The following is a 15,522-nucleotide window of genomic DNA, read 5'->3' on the forward strand; positions in this document are numbered from 1 at the left end:
TGTCACTTCTGCCTCTCGGACGGCCTCTGCTCGTCCTGATTGCGCCGGACACGGCTGCCTCCTTGAAGGCAAGACTGACGCTGATTTGAGGAACAGCATTTCATTCATTCAGCTGCACAACTCAGATTTTTTCGAGCTCCTTATTTGTATGTTTTCACCTTTTTACTGTGAGAGCACATGCTGGGAACCCCCTTGCTACGAAACGAGCTGTTGGCTTTCTCTCTGCCCACACCCCCACCCTGAACCTGTAGACAACCGCCCAGGGAATGGACGTTGTCTTGAGAGCTCAACTCCGTGAGAAATGAGGGGTAGTGTTGGATGTGGCGGGTGGGGAGGTTCTAGACCTTTTCCTCATGAACTTGAATGATATCTCTGGGCTCTAGCCCAGAACAGGCCTTGGAGAGGCCTCTGGCCAGTGCCCGTCTCAAATCAGAGGACTGAGGCCCAGGCAGGGAAGTGACCTGCCCAGGACGCCCACCCACATCTGCTACCCAGTGAGCTGGTGGCACAGCTGGAGAAGCCAGGGGCCCGACTTCCAGCTACTGCTAGTGGGCAACATCACAACCCCCTCAGACCTGGATGGGCCTTCATATCGGGCATAACAAAGTTGTAATCTCCCTTTTGATGGCAAATGTATGTTGAGTTAAGGAAAGAAGCTGGGCGGGTCCTGGAGTCTCATTCCCAGACCAAGGTGGGCGGAAAGAAATGCTCTGATCGGAGCCCTGCTTCCCCACCCCCACCCTGTTACTCCCTGGGGTGACATCACCCCGCCTTCCCCTGACCTCTCCTTATCCTATCCTCGGCCTCCGCCACTGTGCTCAGCAGCAGCCGGACAGGCAGAGTCAGCTCAACGGGTGGCAAAGACACTGCCCACCCAGGAGTCCATTGGGACGCTTACGTACGTCCATCCATCCAGTCCCGACATCTCCAAGAGCCTCTTAAAAGGGCAAACACGAGAGGCCCCTCTCCTGACTGTCCTCAGCACCCCTGCTGGGGCCCATCTTCCCCAGGGGCTGAGAGCTCTTCCCTGGCCATCAGTTCTGAAGGACATGGAACTTCCCTTCCCCAGACCCTCAGTGCAGCCATAGAAGAGGGGTGAGGCCCTCCTCGTATTCAGGGCCAGGCAACCTGTGCTATGAGAAGCTGCTTCCTCAGGCGCCTCTCCTCCCCCAGACACCAAAGCTGTTGGGCAAGAACACCTGCCTTCTCCCCACCCGCTCCCCTGGCCCACCCACACTGAGGCTGGATATACACACACAGATGCATCCACGGGCCCACACACCACGCACACACGCGCCTCGGTTTGGGCTCAGCAGTGAAGCACCTCTCTGGTGGGTCTGCTTCTCTCTGCCTTGTGTGCCCACCTGTTTCTCCAGGGTCTCGGGGAAGATGGGCGGACAGGTGTCTAGGCCCCCCCCCCCCCCGCCGTCATTCTGGTTCCTTTCGAGCTTCCCGTAGAAGAGGTCTTTCTTTCCAGATTGAGATCCTCATTCTCCACAAGAATCTGACACACCAAGGACCCCTCCCTCTGCCTCCCACCCAAGCTGGGCCATTGGCCGCATTTGGCTTAGGTCCCTGGAATCCCCTAGAAGCACATAGACACAATCCCCACGCTCCTGGGAAGGAGTACATGTGAAGAAGGTCGGTGAATGGACCAAGAACCCAGTAATTAGAAGCTGCTCATTTCAAAACGTGAGCCCCACTCCCCATCGAGACTCAGGTTAGCCCTAGAGACCTGCTTGCCTCACTAGGCCTGCCTCTCCCGTAGCGCTGCCATCAGAGAACGCAGGCGGAGTTAATGGGGCACAAGAGGGAGCGGGCTAATAGCTTTCCATCTACTAACACCCAGTTCAGGCTCTGGCTCCAGACCCTCCCCTGACAGCTGTCCCTGCCCAGCACTGCTGTTAGAAGCCAACACGCAGTGCCGACCTTAATGGCAACTCAGCCGGTTGTTTCCACACACGTCCAGAAAGGGCTAAGCGTGGCCCGGGGGCCAGGGAGGGGACGTTGTGTGTCTGCCCATACCGCCTGGCACCGCTGTGGTCCCGCCTGCCGGGACCCAGATTCCCGCTGGTGGCCCGGCTGCCTCCTGCGGGGGGGCCGTCTCCCCTCTGAAGTGCAGCCAGCAGCACCTGTTCCCCCCTCTGAGCCAAAAGGGCAGAGAGTTTTGCAGCCAAGGGAGGGGATGTGGCGCTTGAGCAGACACTGGCTGCTGGGGGTGTCTCACTTCCGGGGGGGGCGGGGCACAGCAGGCATCCCAGCAGGTAGAGATGCCGCTTTAGCCCCCAGCCTGCCAGCTCCCCTTGCCCAGGAGGGGCTGAGGGGCAGGACCCGGGGGCCTCCAAGGAGGCTGGGCAGGACCCCCTGAGACTTGCCGGGCTTTGTCGCAAGTTGCTGGTGACACACGCTCGTGTGCGTGCCCCTCCCCGCGTTGCACCCTCTTTCGCTTGCCCCCAGGCAAGAGCACCTGCTCACTGGTAAACCAGAGAGCCGACAGAAACCACACCAAGACGAGAAGGGCAGAGGCAGGGAGAAGTTTGTTTCTCAGTGGCCCCGGCCCATTGCTTTCTTGTCAAGGACAGAGCCTTTCTAGACAGAGCCACACAGATCACAGAGAGTCAAAGCTAGTTCAGCCCCTCTTGATGGAGAGACTAAGGCCCAGTGAGAGGAAAGGCTTTCCCAAGACCACAGAGCCACGCAGTGACGCACATGCGACTGGGGCCCCAGCTCCTTGACCCTTCTGGCCCTGCCTGGTCTGACAAGCACGCGACTCTCCTCGCTCTGGGGTGGCTGTCCTCTGCCCACTCCTACCCCAGAGAGTAGCGCAGCCTCCTGAAGAGACCAGGAGTCCAGAAGTGTGGGCTCCATAAAAAATTAAAATCCTAATCCCCGGAAAAAAAAAAAAAAGAAAGAAAGAAAGAAAGAAAAAGAAAAGAAGTGTGGGCTCCAGGCCCAGCTCTGCACCAACTTGTCGGCTCAGCTTGGGGAAGACGCCTGTCCTCTCCAGGCCTCGGGCTCCCTTCTGTCAACCAGCCAGGCAGGGGAGGGCCGGGGGGAGTTGACTGATGACCTCTGAAGTCCTACCCTCCCTGAGCTGTGTAGTACATAGGCTTGGCAAGAGGCCAGCGGCCCTGTTCCGCCCCGCCTGGGTTCAGCCCCACCGGGCTGGGCCAGGCCCTGATTCTCTGTCTCTCTCTGGCCAGTGACGAGGACAACAAGCCCCTGCAGGGCAGCCAGACGTCCCTGGACGGCACCATCAAGCAACAGGAGAGTGACGACAGCCTGGTGGACTATGGCGAGGGTGGCGAGGGGCAGTTCAACGAGGATGGCTCCTTCATCGGCCAGTACACGGTCAAAAAGGACAAGGAGGAGACAGAGGGCAACGAAAGTTCGGAGGCCACGTCACCTGTCAACGCCATCTATTCTCTGGCCTGATGGAGCCCCTCCGCCCAGGGCACAGCCACTACTTTGCAAGTGGGAGGAGGGGAGAGGGGGAGATGAAGCCACTACAGACCTACCACACAGCCACCACCACCTTCAGGGACAAGGGTACCACGTGGGGGTCTGCCAAGCTGTGAGGACCAGTGACCACCCAGCCAACCACAAGCCCCCTCCCGCTGACCCCCCCTGCACCCCCGAGGTGCCACCATGTGGGAGAGCTAGAGTCCTGGCTAAGCTCAGCTGGAGGGACCCCAGTCCTTTGCTCAGCTTCACAGCCACCTTGAGCCTCCCACCCCCGCTGCCCGCCCTTGACCTTGGCATACACACTCACCAGTTTCTGTTGGTTACGGCCCTTTGCGTTGTCTTTGTTTTTGCTTTGTGCATCTCCCCACCCTCCGCCCAGACCCAGCGTCTCCATTTTCTTTTCCTGGTGAACAAGTGTCCCTGGATGAGGAAAGAATGAGTGGATTCTCCCCCAGAGAGGCAGAAGGATCGATCTGTAAAAGAACAGACAGAAAAGCTGTAGTATTCAAACCACCACTGGGCCAATGTATTTCCGAAGGATGCCTTTCTCGCCATATGCCTCCCCTTGCCCCCAACCCGTTCGCCTTGGCCTTGTCAGTTGCTGAGCTGGGCTTGGCTCCTTTCTGGAAAATGACAGTATTTTTGGCAGGGAGAGAGTGGGCAGGCCGCCTCGCCTCGCTCTGGGTCACTCGGGAGGTGGGCTTACCTCTTGCTCCTTGCTCTCACCCTGCCCCTTCCTCCAGAGCGTCCAAGACAAGAACCGCACTGACTCTGAAGAAGGAGTTTGAGGAACAGGAGTGGGCGCTGATGGGAAAGACTTCAACTCCAGTGACCGTGTACCTCAAGCAGAAGAAAATCGGGCGTCCGGTCCCTGGGGAGCTGGGCTCACCTCCAGAGAGAAGAAAAGGACTGGGTTTCGACCTCCTTCTTCCCCATCAGTGAAACCCAGGATGTGGGAGAGGGGACCTGGCCTGCTGCGTGGAGGGCAGAGGGTGCCCCTCCCCCCACCTGGTCGGGGATCTCCACCGCTGTCCTCACAGAGATGGGACCACGTGACGCAAAAGCTTTGCTGGTGTGTTTGGGGGTGACAGGTGGTGCTCCCCCTTTCGCCTCTAGCTGATGGCATCTCGCTCAATTCTGTACGATGCTGAAACCGGTGTTTTACACGGTGCGTGGATGGGGCCCGGCTGCCCCTGAGACTGAACCAGTGTGTGTCCTTTCCTTGGGGTATTTACATATCAGGAGAGCCCGCGGGAACACCGCGCTGACAATGCTGTAGAGCCTGGCCTGGGGACTCTGCGCCCTTCGTATGCCTTATGCAGCTCTGATTCCGGCCCTGCAGTTCCCAGGTTCCCAGCCCCTCCCTGCAAGCCTTGAAGCCTCCAGCAACGTCTGTCTCAAGGAGACCGGGGCGGCCTATGCGAGCGTCACAGCAGAACCAGAAGCAGCCGCTCGACACGTGCCCTGCCACCCGTGGCCCCAGATGGAGACCCTCGCGGACCGCAGTTCTCAGAGACCGAAGGCTCTGCCTTCGTCCTCCCCACCTAATCCGTTTTTGAAACCAAAGGTACCTAGCCTCAGAGAGAGATCTTGAGCCTAAGAGCAGCCCGGTAGCTGTGGCTGCTGCTAGAGTCGGTTTCGGGAGGGTGAGGCTGACCCCTAGGAATGGCCACACGCACAGCGTCAGATTAGAGCCTCCAGCTGCTTGCCGGGGGTGGGGGGGCAGCCTGGGCAGGAACAGGGCTGTGTCCTTCAGAGAACTTATTAAACCATCGTCTGCCACACGTTCAAGCCACAAAGGTATTAGCACTGCTTGCATCACTTAATAAGCAGTGAGGGTCAAGCCCATAGACACACACACTCTGTCCGCAGGTGAGAAATCATAGCCTAGAGCTGAGCCAATTATGCTATTTGAACCCGAGGGCAAGTCACTGTCCTTTGGCCCAGGCCTAGGAGCCCGGGGGGCAGCCCTCTCGTGGTGAAAGGGGACAGGGTGAATAACGGGGGGCTAGGAGTGAGCTCAGGGGCCCCCTCCCCTGGCTTTCCTCTGTCACCTGCCTGGATACAGCGGGGCATGCCTGCAGCGTCTGCCCAGAGTCCCTCAAGGGAACGTCAGGGAAGAGTGCCTGCGAACTGAATTCAAAGACAAGCCTTTCCAGAAAACACTCTGGATCTGAGCAGACTAGCCCGTTTCTCAGGCCCTCATTCCATGTTACCACACACACCAGTGAACTCACTGCACCGAAAGCAGGCCTGTAGGGCGGGAGGACCGTGCGATGTCCCGTGACTGCCGCACAGCCGGTGACCGCAGAAGGGCTTGTGCTGCCACGGGGTCTTGGGGAGAGAGGATTCCTTAGCTGTCCGCTCCTCGTTTGTGTCCCGCCAGCTCTGAGCCATCCCCCTCCGCGTAGGAAGGCAGGGCCAGCAGCCGTGTTGAGAGGCTGTCGTGCTGGGGATACTGAACGCTGCCCGAATCACAGCCCTCCCGGCAGGCAAGAGCCAGCCTGAGCCCGGGGAACCCGTTCTCCCCAGGCAGAGATACTGAGGCGTGTGGATTGCAGGGTTAGGGAGCAGCCCTCGCGGGAAGAGGGAGCCCAGAGTGGAGCCCACCCAGCTCAGCAGGAAGGCAGTGTGGCCCAGCACTCCCTGCCAGCCGGGGCTCTCGAGCGACCACCTGCAAACGTACCAACCACGAGGCAGTGCTTCCACGGTGCTTCCGCCTGCCTGGCTGTTGGGGGTGGGGGGCGGGGGAAGTGTGGGTCATCTTGCAGCCACTCTAGAAGTCCCACCGCCTGAGCTGCCGTCCCACCTGCAGTGCTCAGCCGCAGGAGCTGTGGCCTTCCTCGTGTGTCCGTTCGTGGGCTCCAGGTAGTCTCGAACATCCAGTCTGAGCTGGGCTCCGAGACCTGGAGAGGGTACCATGGTGAATAGTCGGGGGCGGCGCCCGCCTCACAGGGCTGACAGTCCACAGTGGGCACTGATCTGGAGCATGACGAATGCTTAAGCCACTAGCGGCTCCAGGCTCAAAGGGAGAAGCTTCAGAGAGAGCGCATGGCCCTGGGGACCACGTAGACCTCAGGACCAGGATGGTCAGAGACCACAGGGTGGGGTTCAGGACCAGTACCGCTTCCCGAGCCTCTTTGAGCTGCCCTTGGGGGCAAGTTGCTCGACTTGTCTGTAATTTTGGTGCCGCCGTCTCCCATATTTAGTCCCGCCTTTAAATACCTGTCCCCACCAAGGGGCAAGGGCCCACCTGAAGGGGCAGGGCGGCCAGTGCCGGAGGAGGCACGTTGCAGGGCCGGGAGACAGCTGCTTCCCACCTCGCCTGGGTTCTGGTGAAGGGGACCCACCTTTCCTTACCTTGCTTTGAGGAGATGGTTAAGGTTAGGTTAAGGGAAAACCAGACTAGCTCTTTCCCGTTCCATTTGTCTTTGCCCTGGGAGGTTGGAGGCATCTGGTCCACCCCCCTCCTGGCAAGTCCCAACGTCTGGAGAAGTGTCCACCTGTCCAAGAAGCAGCCAGTGCCAACACCGTTCACCCTGCATGGGGTATCTGCAACCTGGGCCGGATACGGCTTTCGTAGTCGCCCTGAACACAGCCTGAGAAAAGGGCCGGAAACAGATCTGAGTCCTTTTGTGGATTGTCCAGCTGAGGGACCGCCTGCCCTGCGCACACCCAGCAGCCACGCCTGGGCATGCCCACGCCTGGCTCGCGCACAGAGCAAGGTGGCACTTTCAGAGGGAACACTATGGATTATGACATTGCCTTAGCGTGAGTTCACACCCTGGCCCGCTTGAGATGAGATGTGAAGTGTGGGTACGATCGACGCTCAGGGCAGGGGGAGGGGAGCCACCCAGGTTGGACCCCGTTTGGGTGATTCCTGCAGGCAGAATTGAGAAGGAGTCTGACCCAAAGGAGAGGGCACCTTCCCCAGAAGCAGTATGGGCAGCGGCTCTTTAAGGCTCCTGGAGCCCCTTGCAGGACCAGATCCAAGCCACAGAGAGTCACAAACAGCCCACAGGACGGAAGCAGTGGAACACTTTGCCTCAGTCTTTGCAAGGCTGCTTCACTAACACAGAAGAGGTGGGGCTCCCCAGGCTCTCGGTCAGCAGGGCCGGTGCCAGAGAGTCACTTCTCAGTGGGAGGGCACTGGAGGCTGGCACAGGGCCTGCTCCCCCTTGGTGACACCTTGTGTTCACCACTCCTGCAGCCCCTGCCGAACACACACAGCTCTGCTAGGAAGAAATCACCTGGCGGAGCTTTGCATGGTGGCTTAGGAGAAGCATGTAGGGAGGTCCCTGATTTAAAAAAAAAAAAAAAAAAAATCAGAGGAGTCAAATGAATGAATGAAAAACCTCGAAATGTCAGGAGTAGACCGTGCGTGCCCTAGGCAGAGCCGACCTCCTGGACAGCCCCATCCCTTACACCAGGCAGGGTCCATCCCATGGGAGTTTAGACCAACCTTCCAGCTGTCGCTGGCCCGTTCAGCCCAAGCCAGGCCAGCACACTTCCTTCTCCCCCTTGTTGAGAGCAGCCTTCCTGAGACAGGTTCAGAGAAGGATCAGCAGGAAAGGACAACCATGCCGGGAAGCCACAAGACCCCACCAGACAGTGTCTCAAGCCACACCCCAAATCAGCGCACCTCTATCAACATGTTAGCATTAAATAGAAGTTCTGGAATGATGAGGGTGGCAACGAAGTAGGTCCCAAGGTGAGTAGTTTTGGTAGCTTCAGATTTCAGCATGCAAAGGAATCACAGAGCTGATCTAATGGGAATGACTCATTGTACAGACAAGGACGCTAAAATCCAGGGACGGGAAGGTGCTGGCCTAAGGTCACATGGCTGGTAGATCAGGGTGAGGGTAGGGCTTGAACTCAGGCCTTCTGACTCCTTGTCCAGGGTTCCTTCATCTCACCGCAGCTGCCTCCTTGGAAATAGAGGTGTAACTTAACATCCGTCCCGCTGGTTCGCTCTCCGTACCTCTTATCACTTCTGCATTGCCCGTACGCCTCCCAAAATGAAAGACACAAAGGATTTTTCTGAGGCCAAGATCAGTCAGTCTGTGGCAGCCTGTGGTGAAGCCAGCTGCGCCGTTAAGGCCCGACCCAGGCCAGGAGAGAGTGACGAGCTGACTGGCGTTTGTCACTGTGAAGTCTAGACTGTACTCTAGAGTGGTTATCTCTTGTTTCAGGACACTTGGGGCCCGCAGCATCCTGTGTCCCTCGGGCACTCTCTCCGCCCGGCTCTCGGCCACGGGGTGCTGAGGGATCCGCTGGGCCAGAGTTCAGCACATGTAAAGACTTCAGTGAAGCAATAAACACAAAAATCTGGGAGAAGAAATCCAGACTTTTGTGCCCTACTCTGTTTCTTTTTCAAAAACGATGCCGAGTGGATGGCCCTGCCCCTGTTCTTTTGTTCTGATCTCCAAATTCGACGTCCTCAGTCAGTGTTGTCCCTCTGCCCAGCTCCCAGCTCTTTGCCAACTCACACTCCTCCTGAGCTGAGCATCAGTCGCCTGTGACGTGGCCGCCTTCTGTCCTGGTCCCGCCCCCCCCAACCCGCGCTGGCCCCAGAGGACCTTTTGCCCCGCCTCTCCCAGCACACGCCCCCTCCCACAACCATTCCAAGTTGTTCCTTTCGGTGGGCATATATTTTCCCAACGATTCCATGCCTTCCCGCGTACCCGCACACCTGCAAATTGATCTTTTTTCCATTGGTTAAATATTTAACTCTCCATGGCAGACCTTGTTTTAACCCCTCTCACATCATGTTCTTTCCTTTTCGCGAGTTATTTTGCATTAACCAACATTGTCAGCGACAGATGCGAATCTGAGGGTGTCACGCGTGACCTTCAGCAGGGAAGACTTCCGGGCCGTGGAGGACCATCTAATACGTGGACTTATAAACTGACTGCATGAGCAATGAAAAGGCCAAATTATTCAGAATTTTTTTTTGAATCACTGTAAAAAAAAAAACAACTGATTTCTTTTGTATAGAGAACACTAAACGTATAATAAAAGTTGTTCAAAATGGACTCTGGCCAGACGATTTGTTCATTTTCTACACTTAATGGAAAGAGGGAGAGGGGTGTCGGCATTAACAACAGAGTGAATCAAAAGGGTTTTCCACGGACACCAGACAGCACGCACTTAGGGAATCTGCTACACCAGCCCCCATCTTGAAGTTGGTTTTACCCTGGAAGACTTGTTGGCACAATTTGAGCTTTAAATGTACAGTAACTCATGTGGCGATGCGTACAGCCGTGGAGATACCCTGGTTCAATACGACCGTAGTGTGCTTACGCACCATTTAAGAAGAGCCATGTTGGAATAAAGGGGCACCTGGGTGGTTCGGTCAGTTGAGCGTCCGACTTCGGCTGAGGTCACAATCTCACAGTTTGTGGGTTCAAGCCCGGCGTCGGGCTCTATGGTGACAGCTCAGAGCCTGGAACCTGCTCTGGATTCTGTGTCTCCCCCTCTCTCTCTGCCCCTCCCCCATTCACACTCTGTCTCTCTCAAAAATAAATAAATAAAAATTAAAAAAAGAAAGAAGTGCCACGTTGTGGGGGTGCCTGGGCGGCTGAGTCATTTAAGCTCCAGACTCCTGATTTCGGCTCAGGTCATGATCTCATGGTTCATGAGATCGAACCACACATGGGGCTCTGTGCTAACAGCACAGAGCCTGCTTGGGATTCTCTCTCTCTCTCTCTCTCTCTCTCTCTCTGCCCCTCCCCTGTTCATTCTCTCACTCCCTCTCTCTTTCTCTCTCAAAATAAAAAATAAACTTAAAAAAATTAAATAAAAAAAGAAGTGCCATGTTGGGGATGCTGGGAGAAGGGGAGTAGTGAAGGTTTCTGTGTCTCTGCCCTTAGATGGGAGAATACCAGCATATGTAATATTGTTGAAATAATGAATAATACTGCCTACAACAAACCACACACGTCAGTAGACTCAGAGGAACCTCAATCAACAAGCTAATGGGGAGGGAAAGAAGCAGAGAGGGCTGTGTTGGTCAAGGGGCACTGCTCAACAGCTACGCCCCCTTTCTTGATTCTCCGGCTGGGAGTTGTGCTAATTCTCACTGAGGAGTGGCCCTCCGCCCATCACCCGCAGGATGAATGAATGACAAGGGACCCCCAGACATTGGAACTCCCTCTCCTTGGCGTGGTGTGGGGGCTAGAGAGTGGGCGGGGCTGGGAGGTGGCTCTGGTCGTGTAGAAAGATAACTGATGGTCTACAAGTCCAGCTCCTCTGGATAAAGAACAACCAAGTAACTCTCCATCCCACCTGTGTTTACTCTCCTTTCACCAGTCCTCAGAACAGACGGTGACTTGCGGGGTTATTGTCTCATTAGATTAAAATGAGGGCTGATTATTTGCAAAGATGGCGGAGGAGCATGGAGACCCTGAGCTTGTCTCGTCCCTGAAATCCAGCTACGTCAACACCAAAACGTTTTTGAACACCTAGGAAATTGATCTGAGGATCAACACAACACTTTGCATAACTTGAGCCACAGAACTCTGGGAGAGAAGAGCCAAGGAGGGTGGGGAGCTGTTTTTGTGGAGAGAGGACAGTGAAAGGGGGAGAGTGCAGTGAATCAGGATCATGCAAAAAAAGCACTTCCCTGAAAGTAGCTGGAGAGGAAGGAAGGAAGGAAAGACAGAAAGAAAGAAAGAGAAAGAAAGAAAAAAGAAGAAAGAAAGAAGAAAGAAAGAAAGAAAGAAAGAGAAGGGAGGGAGGGAGGGAGGAAGGAAGAAAGGAAGGAAGGAAGGAAGGAAGGAAAGGAGGGAGGGAGGAAGGAAGGAAGGAAGGAAGGAAGGGAGGGAGGAAGGAAGAGTGAAAACACTCGCAGGGGAATGAATAAAATAAGGGCAGATTCCAGGTCTTACTCCTCCTGAACCTCCCTGTTCACTCCTTGGAATACGAGAAAGAACTTTCGTCATTGCTCTCAATTTCACAAGCCAGCTCTGAAATGTGCCCATGTCCATGTATACTGTCCCACCAGTAGTCCAAGCCTCATCTTGAATCGACAGTGTCCTTGACACTCCTGTTACCTCCTCCCCGCTGGAAACTACAGCCCAAAGGATCTTTTAAAATACAAATCTGATCACGTCACTTCTTTCTTAAAATCTTCAAGTTGGCTACAACACCTTCAGTCTGTTACAATGGGATAGAATCTTTTTAAAAAATTTTTTAAACACTTAATGAATTTTATTTTTTTTAAACTTCTTCAGGTCTTTATTTCTTTTTTTTTAATTTTATTTTTTTATTTTTTAAAATTTACATCCAAATTAGTTAGCATATAGTGCAACAATGATTTCAGGAGTAGATTCCATAATGCCCCTTCCCCATTGAGCCCATCCCCCCTCCCAAAACCCCTCCAGTAACCCTCTGTTTGTTCTCCATATTTAAGAGTCTCTTGTGTTTTGTCCCCCTCCCTGTTTTTATATGATTTTTGTTTCCCTTCCCTTACGTTCATCTGTTTTGTCTCTTAAAGTCCTCATATGAGTGAAGTCATATGATATTTGTCTTTCTCTGACTAATTTCACTTAGCATAATACCCTCCAGTTCCATCCACATGGTTGCAAATGGCAAGATTTCATTCTTTCTGATTGCCGAGTAATACTCCATTATATATATATATATATATATATATATATATATATATATATACCACATCTTCTTTATTCATCCATCGATGGACATTTGGGCTCTTTCCATACTTTGGCTATTGTCGATAGTGCTGCTATAAACATGGGGTGCATGTGTCCCTTTGAAACAGCACACCTATATCCCGTGGATAAATGCCTTATAGTGCAATTGCTGGGTCGTAGGGCTGTTCTATTTTTAGTTTTTTGAAGAACCTCTATACTGTTTTCCAGAGTGGCTGCACCAGCTTGCATTCCCATCTTTTAAAAATTTTTTAAATGTTTGTTCATTTTTTTAAGAGACAGAGAGTGACAGCATGAGCGGGGGAGGGGCACAGAAAGGGAGATACAGAATCCGAAGCAGGCTCCAGCTCTGAGCAGTCAGCACAAAGCCCGACAAGGGGCTCAGACCCACAAACTGTGAGATCATGACCTGAGCCAAATCAGATGTTTAACAGACTGAGCCACCCAGGTGCCCCTATAAGGGGATAGAATATTAACGCCTTGGCTTGGCATGTTAGACCTTTTGTGATCTGACCCTTCCTTCTGCAGCCTCATTTTTCACCACTCCTCCACATATGCCCCAATTTCTGGCCATTTCAATCTGTTTCCTGCTCCCCCTAACATACGATGGTTTCTCACACTTCCCTGCTTTGGTAATTCGAGTCCACTCAAAAGCAACTATTAATAACTCTGTGCCAGTTAATGCTGTAAGGTAAGTAGGATAGAGTTCGGGTCCTCGAGAAGCTCAGACTATCGTTAAGAGACGGTCAAGTAAGCAATGTTATAGAGGCATCTGGCTGGCTCAGTTGGTAGAGCATGAGGCTCTTCACCTCAGAGTGGTGAGTTCGAGCCCAACGTTGGGACTAGAGTTTACTTTAAAAAAAATTCAATGTTATAGCATCCAGGACAAAGGGCTCAATAAATGTGGGTTCAACAAATGAATGATGGCCCAAAGGTGAGTCTGTTTGATACATCCTCCTCCCGACCTTCCACATGCCCCTTCTTCTGGATAATTCGTAATCACTGAAGTAATGCTCACAACGGGCCCTTGCAACTCCTGATTCCAGGCTCTTTCCTCCCTCCTCTTCCAAACCCCGCCAATCTCCTTTCTCCGTATAGATCATCTCTCCCTCCCGGGCTCCTTGAAGGCAGGCAGTGGCCTCTGTGCTGGGTCACACATCTTTAACAATCAGCCCAGGTAGCACTGCCTCAGGAAGTCTTCCCGCTATCCAACGTAGCCCGAACGTGCGCGCGCGCACACACACACACACACACACACACACACGTGCGGCTGCCAGTCTGGTTTAGACCTCCTCGCTCTGCCCCCAGAACACTATTTTATATCTCTCCCAGAGGGTCTGCATACACGTATTGTCTCTTTCACTACATTGTGAACATCCTGAGTTTGAGAGGTTTTGTCATCTGTGCATCCAGAGGCCAGTGCCTGGCACCCAGCACGGACAAAATGAACGAATGTGAATGAATGAGTGAATGGACGAACGATGAAGACAGCTGTTCCTTTGAAAGAAGTGGCCAGGTGAGTTCCAGACCGGTGTCATCCTCTTTGGAGACGGGATGTTTGGATACTGGACTCGGACATGACATTTTGGGGGAAGGGGGCAGTCCACTGGCCGGTTTTGGAGCAGGAGCCCCCTGACTCAAGGTGACAGAAATGGAGAGGGTCTTATTTGAAGAAAGCCAACCTCAATTCAGCTGGGGCCAAACAAAGCGGCCCGTCTCCCCTCCGGGGCCCAAGGGATTCCCAGAATATCTGTCATCCCTCATCCCTGTCTCCTGGAGGCTGTGCCTCCCAGCCCATTAGAAATGCTAATCTCCAGCCCGGAGCTGGATTATCCGACCCAGTGGGAGGGGACCAGTCATCTTCCCATCTTCATTAAGAGTGAAGGCTCTACCCCATCTTGGCCAGCTGCCCCCAAAGGGATGGAATCTGGGAATTCATTATGGCAGCTCTCATCAAGGCAGCCACGACTGCTCAAAACCATATTAGGTGGAGGAAGGTAGGGGAGGGCCATTTCAGCCCCCCCCCCTTAATGCATCAGAGCCCATTTGTTTGATGTCAGTTCCTGCTGGAGCGAGGACCAGGCAGTGGGGCTCAGAGCAATTTGGAGCCACAGCTGCGGCCCAACCTCCACTACCACCCCCACCCCCGCCCCTGAACTTGCTGCTGATTAGCCCCGGACCCCAGGCAGAGAAGCACGGCTTTGTGTAGACGGGGGAACGGTCCCTCCGAAACAAACGAAATTACTTAGTATATATTTAAAATCACACTTGCCCTCTAACACGGCTGAATGCTATTCGTCGGAAGGCCCGGGACCCATCTGGGAAGGGAATTTGCAGGTAGACAGCAGGAGAGTCCTGCATGATTAGAGGGGGCAGTTTTTGGAGCTCCAGGGCAAGGCGGGGGGGCAGATGAGGAGGAGAGCCAGGCAGAGGTAAGATTCGTAGTCTCTAAATATAGTCCCCACATCAGCAGCATCACAATCTCCTGGGAATTTAGAGAAATGTAAATTCTTGAACCCCACCCCGATCAACTGTATCAGAAGGTCGGGTGTTTTAACCAACACTGCAGGTGATTCTGATGCAAGCTAATGTCTGAGGACCACTAGGTTAGCGGGACAGTGACAAGGCCGGGTACTCTGGGATGCGGCCCCTCCCCCCACCCCCGAATTGTCAGTCAAGTCTACCCCATTGGTGAATTGGCTTCGCGTGAGCGGATCTTTTATAAAAACTCGCAAAGTTGATGAATTCTACATCCAAATCGATGCAGGGGGAAGCAGAGACACAGGACAACGTAGGGGGCAGAACACGAACCCCCAAGAATTAGCAAACATTGTGGGAGAGCCTCTGACTTTCACAGACCGTGGCATTGGCGGGGAACTGATCCATTTTCATTGATGTCAAAGAGGCAAGAGGGCACCAGATGGCATTTGGGTCACAATACATTTACATTAAGTGACTTCAGAGGACAAGAGTAACTAATGACGTTGACGCCCGCCGTCTGTGCGGGGAGAGTGATGTGCACTTTATGCAAACTCTCCCTTGTGACCCTCTCGCCAGCTTGCTGAGGCGCTGAGGCAGGTAGCGTTATATCCTGTTATGCAAGAGGAAGCTTTGGCTGCACAGAGCTAATTTGCCCCGGGGTAAATGACAAAGCCAGAACTAACTGCCAGGTCTCTCTGATTCTAAAACCTCCACCTTTACCGCCCCACTCGGGTATGAATGGGCATCTCTGTAAAGAATTGGGCCCGGCTTCTGTGCGTCAAAGGCATCGTGCCCCATCAGCCGCCTCTCGGCTTTCAACGATTCGCCCCTCACTGCTTGGCTCTGACGTGGTAGCACATACAGGCTCCCGACTCCACCCCAAGACGGCCCAGGAGAGCCCAGG

The 15,522-nt window shown here is 54.1% G+C and overlaps 1 protein-coding gene across 5 annotated transcripts in view; it reads left to right on the forward strand.

Moving 5' to 3' along the window:
- The window catches only part of NFASC (neurofascin), a 69,386-nt gene extending 63,256 nt beyond the window's left edge, over positions 1–6,130 (forward strand). For all 5 annotated transcript variants that reach the window (XM_042976048.1, XM_015539444.2, XM_015539446.2 and 2 more), the window contains one exon: positions 3,204–6,130. In XM_042976048.1, the coding sequence (XP_042831982.1) occupies positions 3,204–3,435 (232 nt within the window). In that variant the 3' untranslated portion in view covers positions 3,436–6,130. The remainder of the gene's footprint in view (positions 1–3,203) is intronic.
- Positions 6,131–15,522: the final 9,392 nt, after the last annotated feature.

This window comes from Panthera tigris, chromosome F3 (assembly GCF_018350195.1).
Source record: "Panthera tigris isolate Pti1 chromosome F3, P.tigris_Pti1_mat1.1, whole genome shotgun sequence".
In the NCBI taxonomy this organism is placed as follows: Eukaryota; Metazoa; Chordata; class Mammalia; order Carnivora; family Felidae; genus Panthera; species Panthera tigris.